Source organism: Anas acuta, chromosome 22 (assembly GCF_963932015.1).
Source record: "Anas acuta chromosome 22, bAnaAcu1.1, whole genome shotgun sequence".
In the NCBI taxonomy this organism is placed as follows: Eukaryota; Metazoa; Chordata; class Aves; order Anseriformes; family Anatidae; genus Anas; species Anas acuta.
The window spans coordinates 3803078-3816193 of NC_089000.1; the positions used below are offsets into that span (position 1 = coordinate 3803078).

Genomic DNA, 13116 nt, shown 5'->3' on the forward strand with positions numbered 1-13116 from the left:
CCCGCGGCGCTCCCCCAGCCCTGCACCTCACCAACGTGGGAAGGAGAGCGCGGGGCAGCCGGGGCCTCGCACCCACACCGTGTGTGTGCCCACCCGTGGGTGCCGCGCCGTGCCACGCCGTGCTGCGAGCAAGAGGGCTCTGCTCTGGCGCATTGTCAGGCTGGGAAGCAGGCAGAGCTGGGGGAGGGAAGAGTCCATCCTTAAGAGGACATGTCAAGTACAATTAGCGTTATCTGTCTAAATATGTACTGGGAACACAGAATACAAGAGGAGGCCTGGCTGGCTTTAATGGAGACATATGCAAGGTCATATTGCCTCATACAATCCCCCAATCTGATTTGGGGATTACACATTCTAAGTAAATTGGCGTTATTCCTCTTGCATCATTGATAAGCTGCGGCCGAAAGAAGGGGAGTAAAAAAAAAAAAGGAAAAAAAAAAAAACAAAAACAATTAAAAACTCCAACCCAAGAATTGACCGTGCACAGGGGTGAGGGAGCACAGCCAGGGAGGAGCTGGGGAAAGGGGGGACAAAAGGGAGAGAGAAAAAAGGAGCACGACGGAATGGAAAGAGCAAGCGGGAGAGAACAAAAGGAAGAGAAAGGTGGCAAGGACGGAGGGTGCCCGGCCAGGAGAAGGATCCCAAGCCAGGGAGCTGCGAGTCCTGCCCTCAGCCTGCCCAGCCCTGGGGTTTGAGCAGGAGGCAGCTGGTTGTGCATCTTCAAAACCTCGGGGGCTGCCTCTGCTCCACGTCCATCTGCCCGCCGGGGCCGTGCCAGCAGCTCCTGCCCGCCCTGGGTCCCGGCCAGCACCCCGCAGCTATCTTGGGCGCAGCGCGCTGGCACCGGGCAGCAAGGTCCCTCGGGACAGGGGCAGGCAGCGGGGCAGCACAGAGCTCCCCCAGCACCTCCCCGTCACTGTCACCCTCTGGGGGTGTCCCCGGGGGGCTGAGCGGGTCACACACCGCGCCGGAGCCACGGCTCCTGGGTGCACAGCTCCCCGTGCCTGACCTCGGGCCGGTTTTTCATTTCGCTGCCACGTCGCGGGCACTTGTGACAGCTGTTTTGGCAGCCTGGCACTGCAGAGACAGCGGGGCAGGGCCAGGAGCCCTCAGCACACGGCGTGAAGCCCCCCCTGCTCCCTGCCACCTTCCCCGGGAGAGGGAAGTCCCTGGCTGGCTGCTGTGGCACCGTCCTCCCCCGGGGCGAGCTCTCCTCCCACCCTGCTGTGCAGGATAACCCCCTCCGGAAGTCTCACGGCACGGCTTTTATGCTCTGTCACATTTTTGGAACATATGGTTTTAAATAATTCAATTTACTTTTCATGTGTTTTGCTGCGACTTTCTTTTTTTTTCTTTTCCCCTGTCCCTTTTTCTCTTCCCTCCTCGCTCTCCGCCTTCTCGGGGAAGGAAGGAGCGCGCAGGAGGGGATGGGGGAGCTCAGAGCCTCGGGACCCTGCCCTGCACCCCCTCGCCTTGTGCCCCCCAAATTACACGGGGGAGGCTGCCCACCGGGCTGGTGAACCTCTGGGGGTCAGCAGGGGAAGGGGGAGGACTGCGAAGGGAATAATTTGGCACGGAGCAGAGGGCCCCCTTGGCTGTGTGGGTGCTGAGCAGCACCAGGGCTGCCGTGGTGCCTGGGGAGCAGGACCCCAGCTAATAAAGCTGTTCCCTCGCTGCTAAATCATACCCAGCCCTCGCTAGGTGCCTCCTGTGCCATGAAACACTGGCTCACCGGGTGTCTCGTGGCGTGCACGGTGCGGCCAGGAGCAGAGGGCACTTGGTGATGTCCAGGTGCCCCGCGCTGGCCCCACTAGGGTGCTTGGGGCTTTTTTGGGGTATGGCTATGGGTCGGGTGTGCCTTGGGTGCCAGCTGTGTGCATTAACCACCTCCTTTCTCTTCCCTCCCCAGGATGAAGTGAATTTAGAGCTAAAAACCAGGCAAGAAACCAGGCCTTGAAACCTCCGAAAGGTAGGAGAGACTTCAGACTGCAATGGGTATGTCACTACGCCCTCCTGGGTTCTCTTTTCCTCTGCGTGTCTCTCACACTCCATGCTCTGCTCCGCGGCCGTGTCTGCACTGGAGCTTCTGGGACTCGCCCTGCGTCACCTGGAAGGAGGGACGCAAAGAGAAGAAGATCTAATGCAGACACGGCCCCTGTGTGTCCTAATCCCGTCCTTGTCTTTGCACGGCAGTTGTTCTGGGCACCCCATTTTGTCATTTTGGGTTTTCCTCCACATCCTTCCCCGCTGCCTCTGTCTGTTGAGGAGCGTGCGGCTTCGTGTGCATCCGTGCGGGCTGGTGGGAGGTGGAGAGGGGCCGGGGAGGGGATGGATGTGATCTGCCCGCCGTCAGGTTTTGCTGAGCTCAGTTCACACACACAGGTTCAGGCGGCGATGCGCTGCCCTGCTCATCTGGCAGGTTTTTATCCAGCCCCCCCGCGGCAGCTCCGTGTCTCCAGCAGAAGCCTGACTGCTCTGGGCTTCCCCTTACCTGCACCCCGTGTGACCTCAAAACCCAACAACGTGGGGTCTCTAGAGCTGGCTGCTGGCTTGGTGCTGGATAAGACTCGGGCTGGAAGGGGATCTCCTCTCTTCCAACCCTCGTCCCCATGAGCTGGGTGGGTCCCAGTGCCACCTGCTGAGCAGTCTCCGCCCCCCCCACTGGCTGAACCCACCAAGGCTCTGCTCTCCCACAGCCCCACTCCTTCCCCAAGCACCAAGACAAGTCCAGGACGAGGCCAGTGGGGACGTGGCAGTGGTTTGGGGACGCTGGGCGTGCTCTGCCCTCGGGGACATCACCTCGGGGGCACCGGGAGCGCTCCCCGTGTCCGCACCCAGAGCATCCCCGTGGCCATGGGGACCCCCGGTCCTGCACAGGGAGCTGTGGGGCTGGGACCGAGCGGGATCAGAGGGGCTGGGGCTGCCTGGGGGCCCCGAGCCGGGCCGGGCAGTGTCAGAGGTGACCGGTGGAAGGCCAGTGTTATGTAAATACCGCTGCTGTAACACGGGGGCCTGAATGGCCCCGCGCGTCCATCCATCATCGCTGGGGAACAGAAGCCTCCCTGGGAGCACGGGGGGCCGGCAGCGCGGGGCGCGCAGACACAGGCAGCATGTGCCCCGCTCATAAACTGTTTGTTTTCTTTTTGTCTCTGGCGTTTCGGGACGCCCCGCTGAGAGCAACGCTCGGTTTTGTCCTCGCAACCTCTCCCCCAGCCTCCTCCTCCCCCCCCAGCCCCGCCAGCCCTTCCTTTTCCTCCCTCCTTCCCCCGCAACCCGTAAAAAAAAAAAAAAAAAAAAAGAGGGGGGAAAGAAAAAAAAAAAAAAAGTCCCCTGTTCACATTGCGGCTTCTTTCTCTGACTTCAAAGGCTCCCCATCATTGTTTGGGATCGGCAGGCAGTGGCCCTGAAAACGTGATCACAGCCGGGCACAGTGTAGGTCAGCGCCGAGCGCCATGCTCCGAGCGCTGAAAGGAGCAGGCAGATTCTTCCCTTTTCATGCTTCACAACCCTGGTTACAGCGCTCGGCCTCGCCCGCGTGCGCCTTGCTGCGTGGCTATTCTTGCTCTTTTCTCTTCCTTTTCCTCCCTCCCTCTCTTTCTCTCTCGGTCCCTTACTCCTCCGTCCATCCGCTGCCGTTCTGCCCTCTCCTGTGCCCAACATCACTCACTTTGGGCACTTTCCTTCCTTCCTTCCGTCACATTTTTTCTCACACACTCTTTCTGGGCACAGCTCTGCTTCCTTCCCCTTCTCCCTTTCTCTTCGGTGCTGTTTTTACGCGATTCCCTCTTTTCTTCCTCCCTTTCCCCTCTCCTGCGGATCAGGCTGGAGCCTGCCTTCCTCGCGCTCGCCCTCCCCGCTCAGCAGCAGCCTTCCTCTGACATTTGCCCGCGTTTCTTCCCCTGCGATATCTCACGCGCTGTGCCCTGAATTGCTGAGGTTCCGTAATCTGCGGATTAGCCCCAGACAGCCCCGTCCTCCCCGCAAGGTGCAAGCCGCCCGCTCTCATGCGCAACGGGCGAGCGGGGAGGGGAGCGCGGCGCCTGCGGACGGAGCCAGCCCCCGAGCTGCCTCCAGGGCTTTGCTCTCCACCTGCGAGGAGCTGGCAGGAGGCAGCATCGCACCCCAGCGCCTGCAGCCAGGCACCGACTTCGGGGGAAAGCAGAGGAAACGTTTGAGCCTCGTAGGTCTCCGCGTGGAACACGACGCCGGCGGTGCTGCTGGAGGGCAGAGCAAGGCAGGGGCTCCGCGAGGCAGCTCCAGCTCTCCCAGCAGCCATCCCAGCTCGCTCCCACAGCGGATTTCCCACCTTGTTGCATTGACACCAGGGCCGGGTGGTGACTCCCTGCCTGCCAGCAGCACCTGGGGCCCCTTTCCAGCGGGCTGTGCCCCCCTGGCCCCCACCAGGGTACGGCCGCCCTGGCGGCACCGCCGGCGGTGCTTGTGCCTCTGGTGATTTGTGAGGTTGTTTTAATGGCGAGGAGCCCACCAGGACTTGTCTCTTGCTAAATAGGCATATTAAGGGACATTGCGGCAGGGGTTATAGAGTAATAATTTGTCCTAATGAGCCGGTGTCACGTTCTCCTCGGCGGGGCCGCGCGCGAGCGGGAGCCGCGGTGGGAAGGGGCCACGCTCGCTGACCTGTCCGCACAGGTTAATGACGCTCGGTGCAGCCGGGGGCAGAGAGCAGGGGCTGGGGCCAGCCAGAGCCACGGCTGGGGCCAGCAGGGAAGGCTGGGGCTGTCCCCTGGGCTGCACGCCCTGGGGTGAGCAGGAAGGGTGGCAGGGTGGCAGGACGGGCTGGGCATCCACTGTTGGAGCAGCGCTGTGCACGCTGCAGAGGGCAGGAAAAAGCAGAACGGGGAATTTTGTCCCTGAGGACCACTGCACCCTGTCCTTGCAGGGCAGGACACGGCCGTGGCCACCCGGCACCTCGCCAGCTACAGCACAAGCCCCGTGCGCCCTCTTCTTCCTCCTCCCACCCGCCTTGCCTTGCCCCTCTCACCCCCCGCTTCTCTTGGCTTTTCTCTGTCTCCGTCTCTCTCCCTTTCATCTACTCGGAAGGCTTTACTCTACTTCCTTGTCACCCTAATTGATTGCATTAACCTTTCAGCGTATTGGATTTCCCCAGCACCGTGCAGAGAGCACTGTGCAATATGCTTATAATCTGGGCTGTAATGGACAGGGAGCAGTCAACGAGCCCCTGCTCCAGCGGCTGCTGCTGACAACTTCTCGGGGAGGGCAGAGGGAGCGCGCCCACGGGCACGGCCCCGCCGTGGGGTGGCACTGCCAGCGTGCGGGGACCCGGCTTTCGGGGAGGTGCTGCTGGGGGAGCAGGAGGAGAGGGGCTGCTTTGCCCCCATTCCTGTGGTTTTGCCTTGTTTCCGAGCTCCCCTTCCTCCCCCTGCAGCCTCGTGCTGAATGAGCGGGGCTGCGCGCCCAGGCACTTGTTGCTGGTTGCAGGGTGAGAAGGCAATATCCTGATGTCCTGGAACCTGGGGGCTTCCCCATCGTGTCTGCCGTCGCTTTTCCCGTTAATTTTAGTGGATGTGGATTAGGGGAAGATGGACACTGCCCTGAGGGTTTAAAGATGGGAAGACAGGAGCGTTGTGCCCACGCCAGGCAGCAGCAGGGTGCAGGGATCAGCAGGCAGAAGCCCTGAGTTACATCTCAGGCTTGGCCTCGGGTAAATCCTTTCGCTTCTGGCACCTCGTTTCCCCCGGGATGGCAGAGCAGGGCCCTTTGCACCGTGCAAGGTGCTGCGGGAGAGCGGGGCTGGCAGGAGAGCGGCTGCAGGGCGATGCCACCGAGTGTCACCGCTCGCCCTGGCCGCGAGGCAGCCAACAAACCCGCAGGAACGAGCAGTGAGGGGTACAGGCTGGTGGGCAGCTGAAGGAGCTGCAGCATCTCCTGCAAGGTGGAGAGATTCCTCCCCGGGGCTGCTCAGTGCTGGTGTTTGCAAACTTTGCAGGTTCCCGGGCGCACAGGGCAAGGGGTCGGGCTGTGTGGGGCAGGTGGGGTAAGCTCCCACTTTCTTCCTGCTTTTCTGGGGAGAAAGGAGGAAAGGCAAGAGCCAAAGAGAGGAAAAAAACTTTATTCCAGGTGATCGTGCAGAAAAGTGGGAGGCTCCGTAGAAGCCGCGAGGAGGTAGCCGAGGGGAGGGACTTTATTTTAGGTTAAACGGAGGAAGAATAGGAGCGGGGAGAAGAGGATGAGAAATGTAAAACGAGCGAGCGAGAAAAGAGCGAGCGAGAGCAGCACCTCCTAAATGGAAGAGTAAACAGGCACTCGGAGGCATTAACTTAATTGATTGTTCTGCAACAGGCTGAACGCTGTGTTATTCTGTCGCCGTGGCAACAACCCAAAAAAATTGTCAGCCTGTTTGGATGAAGTGAAGCGAAACATTCTCTAATTTGCGGTGATCCGGGTGTTTGTTTTCCTTCCGAAGAGGCGGGGGCTCTATTGATCTATTGTTTGCACAGAGCTTTTATTTCATGGCGATCCGGGCGCGCGGGAGGCTGGGGTGTGCTCGGGGCAGGTGAGGCTCTGCCGGGACCCCCGCTCGGCCTCGGGATGCAGCAGGAGCCCAGGGGTGCGAGCTGTCCCGGGGAGCCCGGCTGAGGAGCGTGGCTGCGAGGAGCCCGTGCCAGCGTGGCTGCTTTGCTCTGTCCTTTCCCCTTCCCTTTGGGTCCTCTCACAGTGTGAGGGGAGGGCTGATGTCAGTGCCGGCACCCCAAGTGCCTTCCCGGCCCCTGCTGTCCCCGTCCTGTGCGCACAGCCTCGTCTGGGCCTGTGGGGATGTCTCCGTGCACACATGGAGGAGGAGAGGGGCCACGTGTGAGCTTTATCCCCAGACCACGGCGGTGCTGAGATAGCCAAGTGCCTGTTTTGATCTCCGTCCTAGCAGAGAGGGAACCAAGAACCCAAGAACAGCGAGGGAACCCTGTCCACTGAACAGCCTTTGTCCCCTGGGCTGGGGACAGCGGTGGCACAGAGGGCATGAGACGCCCCAGGCCATGCAGGGGCTCGTGCTGCTCGCCTGGTGCGCCTGATGGCAGGGGGTGGGCGCTTGGCAGCGAGGGGAAGGCTGCCAGGAGGGTGCCACGCAGCTCTGGGAGCCAGCCCACAGCAGAGCCAGCAGCAGGGTGGCTCGGGGCCAGGCAGGGAGGGAGGGAGGTTTCCTCGTGACAGGGGACAGGCCGCTCGCTGCCCTGCCTTCTGCAGGGTCCGGCACGTCACCAGGGCACGTCCCCATGCGGGCACACCCCCAGCACTGCCCAGCCGTGTCGCAGCGGCTGCACAGGGCTCCCCAGCTGCTCCCCATGAATTCAGGGAGAAACAGCAGTGCCCAGTGCTGCAGGGCGCTGCTTTGCGGGGTGAGCAGGGCCAAAACCCGCTGTATGTGCCCTCCCTGCTCCGTTCTCCCTTGTTTCAGGGGATTTTCCTCCCTTCCATCCCATTTGTAGCTCTCCTGCTGCTGCCTTTTCCCAGTGTAGGTTGCCGGTGGGTGTCCTGCTTGGGGTCTGCCCCCTGTGCCCCTGCTGGGTGTGCCTGGGGGGCACCGTGGCAGGGGGCCCTGCCCACCACCCCCGGGAGAACGCCAAGCTGCCAGGGAGCGCGGGGTGGTTATCGGCGTCGGGAGAAGCTAAATAACCCTGTAACTGGTATGAAGGTGAATTCACGGTCTGGTGAGCACTGAAAATACGAGAGGGCTCGGAGACAGGCGGAGTGCGGAGAGGGGAATACGGCTCACCCACGGCTCAGGGCAGCGCTGGGTCTCTGGAGAGCACTGCGGGGCCGTGGAGCGTGGCCGTGCTGAGCCCTCCAGGGCCGGGGAGGGTGGCTCGGTACCGCAGGCACGGTGACGGGGACAGCAGGCACACACCGCGAGCCCCCCCAGAGAAATTCACACCCTTACGGCTGCGGGCAGCCCCGTGGCACCCGGCCACACGGCCCTGCACGCATGGGTGGCCCTGGGGCTGTGCAGGGCTGCGTGCCACGGCGTGTGGCCGTGCCGTGCCGTGGGCGCACGGCTCTGCCTGGCCTCCCTCGTGGGGACGCACCCACGGCCACGCAGGCGTCCGGGCGCAGAGGCACACGCCGCCAGTACAATCCTGTGCCGCCTGCGTCGGGCTCGCAGTCAAGTCAAATTCCTCTCTGGTGTAAGCACTCTCCAGTCAGGCAGCGCAGACAGATTTATCCCAGCCTATCTCGAGCGTCTGTGCGGCTACCTGCTGCGAGCGGGAGAAGGGCTGCGGGGAATCTCTTCCCCTTCCAGCTGGGAGAGGCTGGTGCCTCGGAGCGCGGGGAGCTCGGCAGCGAGGAAACCCCCTTCAGCTTTTCACCTGGAGCCGGTAACCTCCCTGCGCCGTGTCCCGCAACGGGGGGAATCGCAGCCGAAGCTGAGCCAGTGGTGATTTTAGCGTTAGACGTTTGCAGAAGAGACTTTGATTAATTCGTAGTAAAATCCAGGAGCGCCCGGGTGCCAGCCCCACATTCCTGGGTGAGCCGGCGACCGAGGTGCGCGCTGGGCGGGCGCCAGGTGCCTGAGCAATCCCCGCGGAGGTGGCAGCGCCATCCAACCCGCAGCCTCTCCCTGCTTGGGCTCCTTAATTATTAATTTATTTTTCTCCCTTCCTTGGCAAAAAAATAGTATTTGGTAACGACCTCAAATTGCAAAATGCTGATGATTTGGAGAATGTGTCACAGAAGCTCCAGGGTGATAAAGGGGAGACGAATCCCAGCCAACAATCCGGCTCAGCCAGTTTGCCTATTTATTAAAGAAAAAGCCCAGATCATTAACTTTTTTGTTGTTGTTCTGTTTGCGGGCAACTCCCTGCTGGCAACTTTCGGGCGCCCAGTAAATTAAACCGAGTATCGGCCTGGTTCGGGGCAGCTGGAGCGCTTCGTTGGAGCTGAAACGCGCTGGAAACCGGGCTCGTTCCTGGTAGCGCATGAATAAACCCTTTAGGGTACCACACAAAAGTGCGCTCCGGCATAAAAGCGGTGTCAGAAAATCCTCCCTCGCTGCCTCGCGGAGGGTCAGGTATTGTGACTGGAGAGCCGAGCTTCTCCTCCCACTGCTTGTTCGCACAGTTAATTGCCCCTCGACACTCGGCTGTGCCGCGGTGGTCCCCGGGGATGCAGGGCTGGGAGCGAGCATCTGTAGGCACAGCCTTTGTCGGTTCCCCCTTCGCCTGCTTGGGCTGGTTGTTGAATAAAGAAGAGTTCAGGGATGGGCTTGCCTGCCTGGTGCCTCTGTGAACGCTATCAGGGGAGGGTGATCACGTCCCCCTGCTCCCGAACATCCCACGTGTTTGCTGGAGCAGCGCTCCGAGCTAAATCGGTTTGCTGAGGGCTCCAGCTTCCCTTAATTCAGCGTCAGGACCAGGCTTGCATGGCTATTATTCAAGAAGCTTTATCAGAAGCACAAAGGTAGCATCTGCCCTCCCGCTTCCCTCTGGGCATCGCCAGCTCTCCTGCCCTGGGTTTGGCACACCGAGACTCCAGGGACTGCCCCACGGAGCCCGTGTGCAGGCAGAACTCGTTCCAGCTCCTGGAGAGCCTGGGCCGGGAGCCGGCTGCGGGAGCACGCTGCCTCCTGGCTCGTTCCAGCAGAGCAGCAGCGAGGAGCAGGGAACCAGCTCGAGCGGAGGAGCTCGGGTGGGAACAAGGAGCCAAGGCGCTGCCGAGGTTGCCAGCCTCTCCCCGGCCCTCCTGCAGCCCGCGGTGCTGTGCCCGGGGCTGGATTTGGGCTTCGGGTCTCGGCTGCTGCCCGAGCGCCTTCTTCCCCGGGCCTGGCTCGTGGCCCTCCAGCAGCAGCCCTCTGCCGAAGCCTCCCCAGGCCCGTGCTCACGTGGGCGCTGATGGGAGGAGAAGGGTATTTTTCAAGGTTTCTGCTAGGTTTTTTTTTTCTTCTGAAACACAAGGATGTGCAATTTTTTTAGTTTCAATTTAGCATTGGAGAATTTTATAATTTAGTAATTAAAATCTCTGATAGGCTTTAGAAATTGCAGCTAATTGAATTTAATGGGAAGATGATTTTCAATTTTATTTGATTACCCGGACCCCTGGCATTGGTATTTATGGGAAAAAAATGGGAAATGTGCTGTGTGGGCTAAGATGGCATAATTGAATTAGGGCTAATCGGATTTCTTCGTCATGAATTTCACTATAATTTTCCTATAATTTTCCATTAGATATCTAGTTTACAAATATTCACAAAGAAATGAAGCTCTTTCGGAATGGAGATTGCTGGCTAACAGGATTACGGGGACGATAGCTCGGCACTGCCAGCCCGGGCTCCTGCAGTAATGCAATCGCTGCGTCTGCCTCACACTTCCCGCCCGCCGCTGCTCCCCGCACCCCGCCGGCCTCGGCCAGGGCTCCCGCGGGGCCCCGAGTGCCGCACGGCCCCGCACGTGTCCTCGCACCCGGGCTTGCACGGAGCCAGCCGCCTGTGCCCCGTGCCAGTGGCGGCGATGCTCGGCAGGGCCATGCTGTGTGGCTGCACGCGTGGCACGGCGCGGCACGGTCCCCCTGGGCGCTCCTCGCTGCGGGTCCTGCATTAGGGGCTCCTTGTGCCCACCTGGGGATGCTCCCATCACATCCCGGAGGAGCGGTCCCTGCTGCGTGCAGCCTTACAGGGTCTCCTTTCTCTGCCCTTGCTCCGTGTTGCCTCTGTTCCTGCTCGACCCAAGTCAAATCCAGAGCCAAGCCATGGAAACCGCCCCCGTTGTGCGCTGGCTCGCGGCTCCTCGGCCAAAATTCACCCCTGGGTTCTGCGTGCGCCCCGTGCCCCGCAGCAAGGGCTCTGCCCGCTGTGGGACCTGCCCTCGGGCAGCGGTGTTGTGGGGCCGTGGAGCCGTCCTGCTGCCCCGTGTGCTGCTCACAGGCAGCTCAGGGCTGGCCCAGGGTGGCACTGGCAGGCAGTGCAGGCAGAGCTCTGCAGTGCCAAGGCCCTGCCCTGGCCGTGGTGCCCGGGCAGGACCATCCCCTCACCTCCTCGCCCTGCAATCCCCAGGCTGCACTTTTAATCGCTGTAGTAAATTGTAGTTAATTGGTGGCGCATCCAAACCCCTGCCACTCCTTGCCCCCAAGTCTTCAGGGCCCCGTGGAGCAGGAGGATGCGCAGGGCGCGCTCGCTGCCCCCGGGGAATGGCCAAAAGAGGGGCAGCGCTGGGCAAACGGTGGGCGCTGGGGGCTGTGGGGTGGCCACACGGGGGGAGCTGGTGTCAGATGGATTGAGCGAGGCCAGGGGAAGGGACTTGGCCGAGGAGGTGCGGGCAGAGCCTCGCCCGGCACACGGAGGCTCGGCCCAGCCGCTTTGGCAACGCTCGCGGGGCGCCGTGTGCCAATAATGTGATTGAAACTGAATTGAGAAGGAAGGAGGGAAAGAGGAGGAAAGGGAAAGAAAGCACGGATTGTCTGCTCCTGCCGCCCAGGCCCCGAGGCCTCCGGGCGCCTCCCTTGACGAAACAGAAATCAAACAAAATTACAGAAATAGGGCAAGAGCATTTGCCTAATAAACTCCCCAAGCAGGAGCAGGAGGAGGAGCGCGGTGCTGCCAGATCTCCAACCTGCAATCTGCGAGCCAGCGCCCTGAGCCCACATGAATCCAGAGCACGGCCCCGGGCCCCGGGGTCAGCTCCAGCGAGGGAGGGAGAAACTGCCAAGAAAATGGGCTCAGCATTAAAAAAAAAAAATAAATATAAAAACACAAAGAGACGCACAAAGGGGGATGTCCCACATATCAGCGTGACTCACCCCCTGCTCAGCCCTGGCACACTGTCTGCGGGGAAAGCATTAAACTGTAATAATAATAATAAATTAATCATCCTTCCCCCTCCCATTGCACTTTTCATCTGAGGATCTCGGAGCACCTGGCAAACATTAATTACCGAGAGCTCCCGACGCCCCTGGGAGGGTGGGAAGGGACGAGGAGGGAGCTTCACCTGCCGCGCGGGGCGGCCGCCGCTGGGGTCCCCAAAAAGCTCCGTGTCCCAGGGGGGTGACAGCAGGGGAAGGGGGTGCCGCCCTAGGGAAGGGGCATGGGGTCCCCAAAGGAGCCTCGGAGAGGGGCAAGAGCGCCCTTTTCTTGGGTAAGAGGCAAAGGAGGGAGGATGGGGAAATAAAACCCGATCCTGTGACTGGAGATGGGTGAGATAGGAAATCGGGCCTCGCCGTTGCGTCAGCTGCAGGGCGTGGACTTCACCTGAAAAAACACCTCGGCGAGCTGTGCCCGCCAGGAGGAGTGGGAAGGACGGTGGGCAGGCGGCCGAGGGGACGCCGGGGGGGTGTGTTTGGGGTTATGGGGGGGGGGGGTCCCACGCGTGCGTGGGCTGAGGGGAGCGGGCAGGGCACGGGGCCGCACGGGGCGGGGAGGGCGGGGAGGGTTTGGAGCCCTTGTGGCGTGTGGAGGTGCTCGGCCGGTGCGTGTCGAAGAACAGGTACGGTCAGAGGGCGAGCAGGAGGCTTCCCCGCAGCGAGGAGGTGGCGGAGAGGGCTGGGTGAGGTGACGGGGTGGCTGTCACACACCTGCACCCGGCGGAGGTGTCGGGTCCCAAAAGAGCTGCCCTTACCCGGCCTTACCCAGCCCCTTACCAGGGCGCTGGGTGGCACAGGGAGAGGGGCAAGGCCCCGATGGGACCGGGGTGACATTGGCTGGCCCCATGTCCCTGTCACCAGCACCAGGTGCCATGGCACCGGAGGAGGTGGCAGGGCCATAAGGTGCTGGCTTTATCCTGATTTCGCTCAGAGGCCCAGCACCACGGTGCTCGGCTCAGTCCCTTCGCTCCTTCCTGGCCCCTCGTGCCTCCTGCTGCCACTGCCCGGCCCCAGCCCGGCCCCGTTTCACCAGGCTTTGTTTAGATTTTTTTTTTTTTTTTTTTTTTTTTTTTCCGGGAGAAGCCAAAATAGTTGTGGTTTTACAAACGACACCCCCTGTCCGCTCCCTTCTGCCTGCCCTCCGGCCCGGCGTGCCGCCCGGGCGCTGCGGGAGCCTGCGGGCACCGGCTGCTTTGGGCAAGTCCCTTCCTCAGGGCCCTTTTTGGCAAGCCCCTGCCTCAGTTTCCCCATCCTGGGCAGTGGGGGGATGGCTCTGGCCCCCTTCGACAAGCA

At 61.5% G+C, this 13116-nt stretch overlaps 1 protein-coding gene across 5 annotated transcripts in view; it reads left to right on the plus strand.

Annotated features, from left to right (window-relative positions):
- The window catches only part of CASZ1 (castor zinc finger 1), a 204309-nt gene that overhangs the window by 108371 nt on the left and 82822 nt on the right, over window positions 1–13116 (plus strand). For 3 of the 5 annotated variants that reach the window (XM_068658838.1, XM_068658836.1, XM_068658840.1), the window contains exon 3: window positions 1910–1995. Coding sequence is in view for 1 of the 5 variants with exons in the window: in XM_068658840.1 (XP_068514941.1) it covers window positions 1992–1995 (4 nt within the window). In the remaining 4 variants the exon portion in view is untranslated. The remainder of the gene's footprint in view (window positions 1–1909; window positions 1996–13116) is intronic. The other 2 variants (XM_068658837.1, XM_068658841.1) reach the window with 1 other exon arrangement.